The sequence below is a fragment of the Tetrao urogallus genome (assembly GCF_951394365.1).
Source record: "Tetrao urogallus genome assembly, chromosome: 7".
Classification (NCBI taxonomy): Eukaryota; Metazoa; Chordata; class Aves; order Galliformes; family Phasianidae; genus Tetrao; species Tetrao urogallus.
In genome coordinates, this window is record NC_136820.1 from 38,385,909 (window position 1) to 38,401,480 (window position 15,572).

At 37.0% G+C, this 15,572-nt stretch overlaps 1 protein-coding gene across 1 annotated transcript in view; it reads right to left on the minus strand.

Annotated features, from left to right (window-relative positions):
• PARD3 (par-3 family cell polarity regulator) overlaps nucleotides 1-15,572 on the minus strand; it is a gene marked incomplete at both ends in the record, with an annotated part of 424,269 nt that overhangs the window by 245,096 nt on the left and 163,601 nt on the right. The window contains one exon of the mRNA XM_079538143.1: nucleotides 14,135-14,313. Coding sequence (XP_079394269.1) covers nucleotides 14,135-14,313 — 179 coding nt within the window. The remainder of the gene's footprint in view (nucleotides 1-14,134; nucleotides 14,314-15,572) is intronic.

Below are 15,572 nucleotides of genomic sequence, written 5' to 3' on the forward strand. Positions count from 1 at the left end.
AGTCCTTGCACATTATCAATGCAGCTGGTTATTAAAATCATACAAAGAGAAGAAGAACAAAGGAGAAAGTAGGTCTGTCTGACCTCAAGGACCAGAACATACAACTTGACTGCTTGGTGTGTGCATAAAGATACTCCATTTCAAGAGCTCCCCTTCCTTAGCACCTGATAAGTCCAAACACAGCCTTCTGCGGGTTTGTTGCTCCCATTTGTGCTTCGCTACTGGCCTTTCCCAACTTCAAACCTCTAGTGCACAGACTTCCCAAGAACATACTCCATCAGGCTTTCAGAATACCCAGCTCCTTAAAAAAGCAAACACACCATACAACCTTCCCCCTAGAAACATGTAAGTCCAATGCAGAATTTTCCCAAGTCAGTATGTTTTACAGTTAAAGGTGTCTCCTTCCTCCAGGTATGCTCCTTTCCACTGAAATAATATGGTAGAGAGCTCAAGATTGGAATTTCTCATCTCACCTCATAAGGAAAGATTGTAACTGGTAGTATACTTCTTTCTCCTTTTCAGTATTAAGTGTTATTATGTAACATATTAAGTAAAGAATTAACACTTGGAACTTGTTATCAAGCTTGCTTTTCTCATTTTAAGGGTTTTTTCGCTGTTTCTGTTTTCCTGGTTTGCTGAAAGTAAACAAATACAGCCATATTTGTAAAACTGTAGCAGACAGAGATTGTGCCAATGGAAATACACGCGTCACATTGAGACAGATTTTTAAGTCTTTTCAATGGGCAAGTTACAGTTTCAGTTTTCTTCCCCACATGCACATATTCCTCAGCCTCTAATGGTACTTTATCCTTATACAGTCTGATCACTAAAAACCAATAAAAACACAAGAGGTAGGTCCTTAACGCTGGGAGTTACCCTTAACCCAAAGTCAATGGAAAAATTGATCATTTATACAATTCCATCCAATTAAAAGCATTTATGGAACTGAAATTCTTCTTAGCCTTGAAAAAGGCTTAAAAAAAAAAAAAAAAAAAAAAAAAAAAAAAAAAAAAAGTAACAAAAGAAAATACCAAAAAGACACCACCTAAAAACATCAGTGTACATTGGTAGTTAAATACTTTTTTTCTACTTTATTACCATTTAAAATCAATACTTCATTCCATCATCATAAGTATTTCCTTCCCCATTTAGGCTATCGATATTTATTTTGCTTAGCACAGTATTTGTCCAATACTCCAAAATACAGGCTGTAGCATTAGTTCCCCTCTACAATTGCATCTTACAGTTTGATTTCTTATACAGCTATGACATATTTTCCTAAAAAATTGAGCTCTCATTATAACTGTGATAAATAGAATTTTCAAGGGCTTTCTTGATGAGAGCAGGTTTTTTCCTTGCTTACTAAACTTAAGCTTTCTTATTTGATGACAAGTTCTTTTTTTGAAAGAGATTTTGTAGTAGAAAAGAAATAATCAATTTCAAAATATTAAAGCTTGAATTCAACCAGCACAAGGTATTGTAAAATACATCTGCACAAAGTAACCTGCTGAACAAATCCCCATCATAAATTAGCTTAACCTCCCACAAATGAGTAAAAACTTCATATCTTTCAACTATTAAAATTTTCCACTTTTCCAGTGTGATTAAGCACACTGCAAACAGCCTCTTGCTTAGGAGACGGATAGTGGAAGCTGATGCTTTGTACAGCTGTCCCTCTGTGGAGCCATAAAGGACAGGAAGCAGCATTGATTTGTTTCCTAATGCTGCTCTTATTCCATTCTCCTCCAAAGACAGAGGTGGCACAGTTCCTATCAGCCAAAACAACAGTTTCTCTTGCTCAAAGTTCTGAAAAGCTATAATAACAAAATCAAGATCTGGACAAAGAATTAAAGGAGGATCATTTTAAGCACAAAAACACCCCTTTCAGTTGGTGCATGAGTTACTGTTATCTGATGGTAACCTGTTATCAGACAGATCATCACCCCATCTGAATGGACAATTTTTGCATCCTACATAATGAGATGTTTTCTGTATCTTTGTATTTTATAGATAATTAAATTTTTCTATTGATTCATGTTAACAATTTTCAGTACAAACATTTAAAGCAAACTTCTTTTATATACGCTACACAAAGATTTCCGTCCACGCAGCATCTACCAGCCACGTACAGTGGAAATTTTTGCAAGAGTGAGAGAGAAAGAAAAAAAGATAAAAACTCATCCAGGGAAGTATCCTTCAGTCATTCAAATGCTAAGTGGCACTGACCTGAGCAGGACAGCAGTACTGCTTACAGTTTATAGTGGAACCTCCTGCTGTGGAATGTCTTAAATGCCACAGCACGCAATGCAGATGAAATTATTTATGCTGAGAGTAAGATAAATTGGGCCTCTGTTTGATGCAGAAGACATTGTCAGAAATTCTGCAACCAGTTCGTGCCTAGTAATGTCTGTACTGGCCAGAAGAATATATTCCTCCCATTTACCAAAATATTTCTGCTGTAGTCCACTTTCATAGAAGATTGCCTTTTTCCCGCTGAGCTGCACACCAGTTCTTTTTACACAGGAGGCATCCAAAGTTACTCATCAACTTTTTGGATGGCAGAAACAAAAGCTGAAACGGGGCAGAGATGCAGCCCCTGTGAGTTGTGCTTTGCAGCTCAGCTCAAAATATTACTACTATCAGCACGTAACAAAAAACTTCTTCAGGGCTGGAATCATACGCAGTTTTGCTGGTGTTAACCGGACAGCAAAACATTAGAAAAGCAACTTGCCATAGGTAAGCACCACACTCCTTTCTTTGTTGCTGAAGCAGCTGCACAGCTGTTTGCCATCTAAAGCAAACAAACATACATTCTGTAAAATATGCCAATGAATAACCCAGACCATTTTTCTCCCATTCAGCATGATTCGGCATTTAGCATGCCTGCTCCAAACATCCAACTGGAAAGGTGTGTGCTGCTTTTAACTTCAATGCCATTAAGAGAAGATTTCATAGTGCAGAAGCCATCAGGGTCACACAGGGAATTCACATTTCTTCTGGAGCTGCAGCTGGAAGCCCTCCTGAGACTGGTACTGACACGCATCATCAGTTACAATTAAATGCAGGAATTTTAAAAAAAGGTTCTTTCTCAAACATCTTTGGGGACCGTGGGCAATGGCAAGTTTATGATATTTGAAATGAAAATTGATCAATGTAATTCTAAAACTGTCAAATCACCATATTTATATATTATATTATATAATGCCACTGTACTTAATAGTAGCAGTATTTTTAATGAGGCTACAGAATCCAACTCCTTAAGATTTAGTTCAGTGTTCTGTCCCTGCAGGGCTTTGCTGGAGGCTTGGGTGAAAGGGACAACAGTGAAGTGCTTTTGCTGTGCTTTTAATTTCAGATGATTTGCAATATATAACAAGCTTCTCATCAAAGACTTTGTAGCTTGTAGATAAAATGATGCATTATTATGATCCGTGTACTTTAATTACTGGCTGTCAGTGCATAAACTCATTAGTGATTGTAACCTGCATTTGTACCACTAAAGACTCCTAGCATGACTAACACAACCAGAACGTCCTTCACACTGCATGGTGACACATCCCTGCCCACTACCTCATTTGCCACTACACCAATTTCCAAATAGTGAAGAAGTAGGGTATTTTTCATTTGCTTTTCCCTTACGTATGTCTAATGCAAAGTGCAATGAGTTCTTGGTATTTTATTTCTATATGGGCATACAACAGAAGGTAAAGAGGTTGAAGACCTCTTCATGGCAATTCTCTGGAAGGAGATCCAAAGATCTCTACCAAGCTTTCCCTTTAGCTATTTCTACAGCAAGTCATTCACATCTTGTTCAGGACCTTCAATACAAGAAACCATCTGGGGCTCTGAAAATGTTTGGCTGTATTTTTTCTTTCATGTATGCAGAACATTTTGGAAAAGGGTTTTTTTTTTTTTTTGCTTTTGATACCATGCGACAGTCTCAGATTGATACCTCCATGCTGAAGAGAGATGAAATGTTGTTTAATCCTTTGAAATTACTATTTCATTTGACCAACTCTGGGCAAGTGTCTGTGAATATATTTATTGGCTCAATGACTAAAAAAGCTGCTCTTTCTTTTCATGCTCCACTCTGTCCATGCTAGGCACTGGTCAGTTTGATGTCACACACTAATTCCAAAAGCAGCAATTAACAAAGCATTTTTATGTAAATACAGATCTGTCTGATACAAATCTCTGTTTACCAACATAATAATATACATATACACACATTTTTGCATGCCCTCTTAAGTTTCAGTAAACAGACTCATGTTTATTTTGTTATACTGGATTTTTGTTGCTTTATGACTTAAATAAATGAATATGTAAGACCTAGTGAACTCTTGATTCTCTTAAAAAAAAAAAAAAAAAAAAGAATAGAAAAAAAAAAGAAAAAACTGTATAAATTGTGCTTGTTACAGGAAAAATAATTATATATGGGAAATTAATTAACCAAGTAATGTGATGTACATATAGAAATTTACTAAAAAAAACATTACATAGAGGTCAGACTTTGATTCAATCTTGCTATTCATCAGCAGCTTTTTATAAACAAATTATACCAGCTTTCAAGTCTTCCTCAAAAGGAACTGTACCGGTCAATAAGTAACTCATTCCTTATAAACACCCATATATCTTAAGAATCTAACACTACTGCTTTGTCGATCACCCTTTTCCTCTCAGAAAATTCAGTTTGTTTTATCATTCTACCTTTTAGTTTCAAAGCTTGCTTTGCTTTGCAGTGTATTGAAGAACACAACCTACATAGATACTATAATCTGGATACAGCTTAGCCATCAAATGCATGCAGCAAGGATCGGGTCTCAGTCACCCACTATCAGGAATCTCCAATCTTAGGCCATTCCCCGAGGAGTAAAGAGAGTTTCCTGTATTAATGAAATATCTCTGCTTTATTATGCCTGTTCTTGGTTCTGACCTGCAACATGGATCACTTCCAGCCAACTGGTAAAAATTGTTTTAGGATACAGGAGATGAGTATCTAATATTCTAACAAAGAACATGGTCATTTGCATTCCTTATTTATAATGGAAATAGATGTGAAGAATGACAACTCCGTAGTCATTTTGATGACTTTAGAGAATCTAGAAAGATTTGTCTTCAGAAATGACCCCTCCTGTAGCTCCACGAATTGAATTAACTTATTATGCATTAACAATAGCTCATTACATGCTTATGAGGAGAAAGATAATTTAAAAGCCAATGCTACACAAGGATACAGAGGAAAAACACTCCTTGTTACAAACATTTTTTAGGATATGTGCTGAATACATGCATTGCTTGAACAAACTGAGTGTTTGTTTTACTTGATATATTTTTCTGAGTTATTGATCTAAAACTGAACTCTTAATGACAGTGCAGTTTAAGGTAAGGCAGATGACTTGAGTAGTTCTCCTTCAGCATGCCACCACAATCCATCACCGCTGACATTCTTGGTCACAATTTTGGCAAAGACCTGTGGGGTGCACATAGCTGAGAACTCTGTGGTCCTTCTACTTGTGTTATGCCTAAGTTCTATCACGTTATGTTCAGAAATTTCTAAAGTTGCGCAATTCCAATTCATATATTCTATGCTGTCCTTTGATCGACAAGGAAACACTGACCTGAAAAAGAGCACTGAGCTGGGGCCATGAAGAATGGACAGTTTCCTGTACATCTGGTGCTGCATGAAGCTATTCAGTACCAAAGAACATGGATTAAGCTAAAAATAAACTAAACAGTGTGACATTATATATCCAAATCATTCTGTTGATCTCTCATGCTTACAAAGGAAAACAAAAAATGTAACAAACTTCGCAGGTATACATGCAAAACCAAAACTTACTACACAGGGTACTTTGATTTTTCTCAGACTGAGACAGGAAAAAAAAAGCTTCTTAATCAATTCACTCTTTACTTACTATTCTCACAATAAAACCTCAAAAACATAATGCTAAACAACCAAAATAGCATATGGTAGTTGATATTTTGTAACTACAGTTCTGAAACTGGATTTTAGTTCTATGAGCATCTTCAAACAATGCTAAAAAGGCACCATTTTTCATAGCATCATTTTAAAGGAAAATAAATGAATCAGTTAGTTTAAAATGCCATGAAGCAACACTTCTGCTTCCTGTACACACTATACTTTGAAAACAGTTTCCTCTTCTCACTTTTTTTCTTGTGTTTTTTTTTTTTTCTCCCACAAAAATGAAATATTCACTCTATAGAACATCTCCTAGAAAGTGTACTTAAATGTATAGGCATATATCTCAAATGTCTTCATGAATTCTTCTAAAGCTAGTAAAATAATGTCCAAAGTAAAACTGAAAAATACTTGGAGATGAGTTATACAGAGCCCCCAAAAGTGACAGTTCTAGTGGTACCACACAAGAAGATCTGTACAGTGATACCTCTTGTTTACATTTAGTCAGTTCCCACGTCTTTTTGCCATGCTACTGTAGAGGATGCAAAAGTATTGTTTACTTCCAGTTATGTATCAATCTATATGGTTGTTTATATGCAATAACGCAACTGTGCTCAACCCTGCCATTTTCACTGGTATTTTATTTTGTATCCAAATTTATACAGTGCTCTGTGTCTACCTGGATTTAGTGAAAATAGCATTTGTAATGTTGTTTGTTTATCTTTACTGTTAATATCTCTTCTTTTGATTCCTTCGGAGAGCCGTGTAATTAAATTCCAGACACAAAAAAAAGCTATGAGGGCTGCTCTGAAAGTAATGCCTCCTACTTTATGATATTGGCCCATGACATCAGAGACAGATGTTGGTGGTATGAAAGGTGGAACTTTCTCCACAATACATTTTGTTCCCATGCGATAGAGGACAACAGACAGGCAGTCTGACAGAATGACACATGCCATGGAAGTGTGGATGAAGCAAAGCTTGTAACTTGCCAGTGCTGTCCTGATAAGTGCCTTAAATGCTTTAAGGCAGCCATACCTCTAAAATGAATATTTTAAAGCTTCTACTGGCTGTTTTTGTGTTTAGAAAATCGCACCTGCAGGCCAACAACAAAAATGGAGCGAAGGGGACAGGGCAACCATGCTAGCTTCTTAATATGTGAGCAGAGAAGGGCAATGACTTCTGACCAAAGCAGCAGGGCCATGCCCAGGCAGCAGCAAGGCAAGGCTTGCAGGCTGCAGCAAGGCTTGGATGCACCAGCTGTGCCCTCCCCGCACCACAACCATTGGTCTCTTCCCTATCAGCCCTTACTAAAACCACCATTTGCCCTATTTAACAATAAATAGAGGGGATTCAGCTCCCAGGAAAGCACTCAACTTTGAGGGATCAGTTGACTCATCAGCCTTGTAAAGTCATTTCAGGCCTCAGCCAGATTCATTCCTGAGGACTTTACCAAGGCAGGACAAGCAGCATCTGTTTCACACCTAAATTCAGTCCTAACAGAACTAAGCCCAGTAGGTGAGTAGGCTGTCTTAGTTTTAATTCCCATGCAGTGAAGTTCACCATTTCTTCCTCAATCACACTAGACTGAGACTACTTTTCTTGCATGACTGATACTCATTGCATTATTACTTAAAGTCATTTAAAAACACAACATACGCAGCAAAAAAAGGCTGAAATAATCACTGCTGGCACTGCTCAGACTCACATCAGGACACTGCAGGAAAGCCCAGCCTGCTATGTGGCTTGTGCTTTGAATTTCACTGACTTTCTTTGGACTTGTTTTGCATCAGTACACAACCTTGGTATTATGAAAACAAGGCAGATAGGCAAATTTATGAATATACATCTGCAGAAAGCCTTTATATATACTGCAAATGCAGTTTCAATACAGAGTTCTGGGTTACAGCTAAATAGATGAAAACTGTCCCCAGTGAAAACCTATGTGCATCTCCAGTCTATAACATTTAAAAATAAAATGACTAAACCTGAACTCCCAATCTAATTTTTCTTATCTTTCGTTATTCAATCTCTCATCAAGCAATTATTTCAAGCCCATTGGTATTTTTTTTTCCCTCAAGCCCACAGATCTGCTACAGTAAAATAAAAAATTAAAAGAATCAGAGATGAACATTTAAACATGGAAATTTACAAGCATGTGTACACTTAGATGAATGGCACAGGAAAAGTCAGCCACTGATTACAGCTTAAATTTTTCTGTACTTGAGAGGTCCACGCCTTCAGTATAGCTTTCATCACCTCTCTGAAAAATGCCGTACGCCACTGCTACTGAAGTGAAAATATAAACATCCTGAGCATGTTCCAACACTCCTCCTTCACTAGGAAGATATTCAATCACTCAGATCCTCCTTAGTATTCATAGCTCATGGTACAGCACTGTGTTCTCTCACCTGTAGGCCAGACATTGCTCACCCGAAGCCTGTCACACAAAGAGACGGGGTAGCAAAGTACTGGAAGAAAATGACTTATTCTTCCCACTTTACTGATGAAGAACAGAGATTGAGTGAACAACACAGAGCTCAGCCACAGAACAAAGTGCAAAAAAACACAAGTTCTCAGATCTCTCTAGAACCGTGCGCTAATAATCTTCTGAGGGACAGAGAGGAAATTTGGTAGGCAGGCTTTCACAAATGGATATCTCCCAGAAAAAAGAAGAAAAAAAAAGGAAAAAAAAAAAGAAGGTAAAAGAACAAGAGATTAAGCAAATTGTAATTTCACTTTGGATTGTTTATTTCTATTATTGGCTTTTTCCCTGCTTCTTAGCAATTCTGGTCATGACTGACTTTTCTATCCAAAGAGCTGAATCCTACTGCATATGCAGCACTCAGCAAATAGTAGAGCACAAAATCCAGTGATATACATTTTCTGTTATCTCTCTGTGCACCAGACCAGGATTTTTCACTTTATATCTCCCATTCTCAACATGCTGCTGATGGTAAAAAATGCTGGTTTTGTTTTCACATTTTGGAAGTCAGAAATGCTGAGTTTTTCCATTGAGATTTTAATTCTTACAGTACTAAAATATTACTTGCTACTGTGTGCAGAATGTCAGATTCTTCTCAGAGGTAAGCAGTAAAGTAACAAGAGTCAACAGATACACAGTGAAATACAAGAATATCCATAAGGGTGACAAAACACTGGAAGGGAGGTGGTGCATTCTTCATCCTTGCAGAAAAATGTATACAAAACCTGGACACAGACCTGAGCAACCTGCTCTGACTGACCCTGCCTTGAGCAGAGTGGTTGAACTGGATGACCTCAAGCAGTACCTTCCAACCTCAGCTATTCTATGATCCTATGGAAGTCATGAATTTTACACACAACCCAGGACAAAAACAACACACATTATGTTTATTTTCTGCTGCACTCTCTCTGGGTGCATTTGCTCTATTTTATCATCACATGACAAGCTACCAGCAATGATTTTCTATTGCAAAGAAAGAAAAGTAGTGCACATAACTTTTTTTGTTTGTTTTTTAAATATCCATTCCTCTCTCTTCCATAGCAACATTTTCTGCATTAAAACACTATTTCAGTATTTGTAAATAACTCATCTTTCCTTCCTCTTTTTCCACATACAGTCACATCTGAAATGACAAAATCTGTGAATCTCACCAAAAAGAAATAAGCTTGCTCCCAGAATGATATCTTTTAGTCCATAATTTTTCCTACTTGGTCTAATGACTTTCCAGTCAGAAAATCAGATTTCTTAGCTATGAAATGAAACCCATACACTGTTTTAATACAGGAAACTTCAATCCTCTGAATTATAGCTAAAATCTATTGAAATAACACACCTTTGGCGACAGCAATAGAGAAAATTTCACTAAGCCAGCTTTAAAATGACTCAAAGCTAAATGAAACTAATTTTCACTTTGAATCTGATCTTGACATGGACAAATCATTTTGTTTGGTATATACATTTTGTATAATGCACGCATGCTTTTTCCTTGTTGTGACTAAAGAAAAAAAAATTGTATTCCATTCAAAAAGAGACTTAGAGGCATTGCATCTTTCACAGGAAAAAAAATTCAATGTGATAATTTGAATATGTGTATTTATCTGTCTCAAGCCAGTATAAAATAAAAATTTCTGCAAGAGGGGATGATGAGAAACACAATGCTTTATAGTTAAGGGATTTGACACTACATGAGATTTAGGTCAGTCTTACATGGTTTAGACTTCTTTCTCTGCAGTTTATGGAGCCCATAAAGATAAGGCTTCCAAGCAGGAAGAAAGAATATCCTAAAAACAGTTACTCGTACAAGGCATGGCTATTCTCAACCTCATAATATGGATGTGGGAAACCTACATATACAAACAAAAAAAAAACTGGTTGCTGACTAAATGGCAAAGGCAAAAAGAGGAAAAAAAGTGATACACCAAGTATATTCAGCTGCGTGTTTCTGTTGATGATCCACCCTGCAGAGCATGTTGCACGCCATTTGCTTTGCTCCAGGTGGGTGAATCCTGGAGCGAGAGAGGCACAGAAGCCCGTGCACAATCATTTTTCTCTCCCATTGCTCTCTCTCAGTGTACATTATTGCCTCTTTATGCTATCCCAGTGCTGTTATCTCAGATGCAACAATACATGAATCAAACTCAGAAAAGTCACTATGGGAAATTTTTCATAAGCCAGGTAGCCATGCTATATCCCTGTCTTAAGCAAGACAGGTTAACTAGATAAGCAAATAAGTAATTTGTAATAATATGCAACTCTTAATCACAAACACAGGTGCAAATTAAAAAAGAAAGGGGATAATTAACTCACAGTCATTGTAAGAGAAAACATATCTAGTTGTTGCATTTATGTTTTTGTATACTAACACAAACATCTAAGGGAAAGGAAACCTGATTTTCCTTAGTGCAGCTCATGTTTTAAGGGCAGCTACTTAAGTCAGTAGGCTTTCATACTGCATTATTAAGACTGAGCCAAATTAACAGTTATTCAGAAAAGAAAACAACATCAAAAAATATTCTGTGATGGAAGGAACCACGTCTGGTGCACTTGAGCTGCATAAAATCTGTTCAACTGTATACTTCAATAAAATTCAAACAAAATTACAGCTTGCAAATCAGGTATCACTGCAGGCCTTTGAGAAGATATTTTTATTACGAGATTTCTTGTTTCATTAGAACGGCTCAAGGAAGCAATAGACATGATTAAGTCAAGCCCTGAATCACTGTGTAATACAGATACATCTCGATCACAAAATTCTATTTGAAAGTCATTTTAATATTCACTTTTAAAAGAATCCTGAGAACTGAATTTACCTAAGAAAATGGTTGATGATCATGAGCTTTGTAAATACCTGCACAAAGGAGGACATTTAATCATTTTGTTGAGACCACTCAGGAGGACACCGAAGGAAGAGGTCAGGAATTACCTAGCTGACAACAGTCTCCAATATTACAATAAGTTGTAAAAAAACCAATAATAATGATAATTCTTCAAATACATGAGTACTTATTGGATAGAAAGCATCAATATATGGTTTCAAGTTGCTCTTACAAGGTGTAAGTACAGCTGGACAAAACAAAATAGAAAAAGTCAAAATTCCAATTCAAAAGGAGCACAGAGAGTACAGGGATATCATAACAATAAATATGTTTCTTTTCAATAAATGGGAATGAAAAGCAAATGAGAAATCACTGCCATCCTAATACGTAAAGGCACTGTAAGTTCACCAACAGGATCCTTCAAATCTCCCATATTTTTCCTCTTTCCCAGTGCCCTTTTCTCTTTTCATGTGCCCAGAACTACTGGCATATGTCCTGGCTCTTCACAGCCTTCAGTGCATGGCAGCACTCCTCTTAATTTCATCTGATCTTGGGAATCTGCCCGTTTTCCTGCCATTTCAAATTGTTCTTACTCAAAATGAAATAAACACCAGTGAGGAGTCTTCTCTCACTTGCCCCTGAGAAATAAATCCCTTCTGCCAGATACATGCAGCTTCTCTCTGCTAATTACTCCAAAAATTGGACAGAGTTTCTACCTGTCAATTATTCCTCTTTAGAGGTGACGGGCTGAAAGTAATGTCACTTCTTAGAGTCAGTAGGTGGATGAAGCTTTTGGCAGCTCTCCCAGAAACCCTTTTCTTGTTTCTGTGAGAGACATATAGATATTGCTGGGGTAAAGTTGCTAACCTACAACTGTGCTGCAAATCTCAACCCAAGAACATATGTTCTTGTGCTGTCAAGAAAAGGAAATGCAGTGAAAACATGATGTAGTGCCAACCGCCCACAAAAGATATATGGGTGCACAAGCCCAATGCACAGAGCAGAAAATTAAGATTGTTCTCATTGCTTTGCTTGAAATGTCTGTGTCATCTACAATCAGTGAAACAGTCTGAAACAAAGCACAGCCATCTCTTTTTGTTATCTGAGTAGCTTAAGAAAACAAATAGTACTGAGTAGTTGTTATAGTTCAAATAATCTAAATATATTTCAAAAATTCAATGTTAGTACTTTCACAAGAGATAGATACTTTCAATGTAGAGGAAATAATGAATTTTAGAATAACAATACAAATAAATTTGCTGCTAGTACTGGGATATGAAAGGAGAATTATTAATATCAATTACTAAGAGAAGTAAAATTCACTAATATATCTTGATTCACATGAAGAAATCAAGATGCTGGCAACACAAACAACATACAAATTCACTCAGTATTAATTCATAACATATGGTGTACAAGCAATTATTACTCAATTGCAGTTGTTTACTGCATCTTATCTATTAAAAATAACCTACTCAGCAATCTGTTCTATTTGAAGGACTGATGTATACAGTATGTAAAATAAAAGGCCAGTAAAACAATTACCAGTATCTGCTGTGCTAACAAATGTACATTAGTTCTCCACCATTTTCCTGATTTAATGTTCTTTTGTTGCTAGCTTCCCATCACAACATGAGATCACATGTATTCCTTTCCATTTTGGTCACCATGCTTCAGTAGACATCAAATATTTTCATGAAAATCGAGAGCAAGTACATAATGAACAACTAATGATGCAAGAACACGAGTGTGAAAGATGAGCTGCTGTTCAATTCTCTCCAATTTCTGCTGACTTCACATACTAAAAGAAATCTGATTATGCTATGTATGGCTCTCCAATATCTGTGCTAGTAGAGTAATGAAGTGCAGTTTCATTATCATTTCAGAAAAATTAACTGAAAATAGTAACACTTTGAAGGGATTAGATTATCGCTTTTCTTCTCCAAATCAGAATACTATAAAATACTTTCAAAACAACACACACTCATGTGTCACATCAGTACAAGTGAAAATATGCCTTTACCTACCTGAAATTCTGATCAAGGAGAAACCTACAGACACCACGTTAAACAGAAACCTTTGTAAGAATGTGGGCCTCAATGCCTTGTTTTTGAAATAATCAAAAGCCCTTGGAAGATAACTCAGTTCATTAGCAGTACGTAAAGACTTCTTTATCTGGAGTTTGGGAGTCCTGGCTGCACGTTCTTGGGTTGTGTTTATATTATAGCTATCATAAGCTACTTCTTTTCTGACAGGATTTGGGGCTGTGCAGTCAGAATGGCAACCAAAAGTGCAACTTTCTATAGAAATGATTCACTGGAATTATTTTTTTCTTTAAAGTTTCTTCTTAAACTTCTTAAGCTAAAAAAGACTGCAGGCAGAGATACTGAACCCAGGAAGCAAATAATAGGCATAAAGTAAACTGTTTTAGTTTTAATAGAGTTTACAAAGAGAAATAGCATTTGTAATATTTGTTTTGCATTACTTGACTTGGAAAATGAAAGTGAGCATTGGTATGCCAGAAAGACAGAGCCAGACTAGCTGTAGGCATGCAGATTATTCACTGATATCAGGACCACTGCAGAGATCAGTAGAAATCATTATAGACACCGTCTATCTTCAGTCAAAGAAAATGTGTGACGGTATTTAGGTCCTATTTGGCAGAATCAGGAGTAATCAGAGCTTCAATGGCAATTAATGGCAAAATCAAACATTTGAAATGCCTACTGTGGGTATCACTATGGGCTTCCTCAAAAGGTACCCATGCAACTGGCACAGTGTTCTGCTGACAGTGGTTGGACAAGGCCTGAAAATAAAGGTTTACCCATTAAGAGGAGGACAGAAAGATTCAAAATGTATGTATATTTCACATTTATTGAATGAAGAGGGGTAAAGAAGTGTACCAAAATATACCTTTCTGTCATGTGTAGTGGGTACACCAGAGGTGTTCTGCTTGAGAAAGCCTGCTGTTGTGGACCACCTTGTAGGGTTTTTCCGTGAAGGCTCTTCTGAAGAAAAATTTGTATCACTTACAGATGTTGAGAGGCCAATCAGTGCAGGGTCACTACTTCGCCGTACATGAAGAGGCATATCTGAAGAAAGAAACAGACAGTAAATAAACACTTACTAGATTTAAAATGTTTTCCACATCAGAATTTTTTTTTCAAGCTCTGGATGGGTGGTTTTGGCCGAATGTGATACTGTAGAGTAAGCAGCTATTGACCTCAGCATAGTTCCTCAAGGACAAGGTCTGTTGCTTTTAAAACCAGTCTCACTGCTTGACCACATGAGAAGAAAATGAGGGACAAACAAAACTCTTAACCTAGTACAGCTCTTTGGTTTGATAAGTACAAAAATGGTATCGCTACCACCTGTTGGTTGCTGTGTAAAACATAAAAACCACCTAACCTTGAACAACTGACTGAAGTAACACAAAGAGCAAGTAGACAAACAGTGTCATGCCAAAACCAGGAAAGGACTCAGACTACATTTCCGCATCAACATGCTTGTTGTGTGGGCACTGCCAGCCAGAGCGAGCAAGAGGTGGCAGAGCAGCCTTTCTGCAGGGAAAGGCTGCCTCCTGTCCTTTGGAAGCATCCATTCTGTTCTTTTCTCAGAACACACAAGGAGGTGATCGGTTTCTGCTCTGCATTCTTCCTTCTTCTGATAGCTAAAACAAAATCTGTGCTAATTTAGCCCATTTCACTTAGCTTTCCAACTAGTATAATTGGCAGGAGAAAAAGATTTTGTTAGTAATAAACAATGCAACAGGCAGGTAGACAGAAAAAGAAAGGGATTTGTAACATATGTGGAGGTCAAAGTTTTGGAAACTCTGATGGCACGTTAGTTTCTCTTGAAATACAAATTCATTTTTCCAATTTCATTTATTATCCTACAATAAATATCCACACATATGTAGTGTCTGTGCCCAAACAGAAGTTTCACTACCTGTATTTGTGATCTTTTAGCACTCTCCCTATCAGCACCAAAAAGGAGGTGAGGTGATTTATCAGTTTTATTTCTCTTTACTGCTGACTGAGAATCTTGAATGCAAAGCAAAAAAAGGTGAAAACTATGGCAATATAAAGCAGCAGGGAACTGGGAAAGGCACAACAGCCAACATCTGAGAATGATAACCGGGACTATTTTTCAGTGCCATGATCAAATATTTCCCGGAGAAGCTGAAGGCTCATGTCGCTCAGTACCAGCAGAAAACACAGTGGCAGCAGTCTGAAAAGTGACTAGTCTTAAGCTTTACCGTGCTTTTATATTAAAGCTTCATACAACAATATTAAAATACAAAATCTTATTTTACACAGCATTATAGAGACACAGAGAAATATGGTCGATC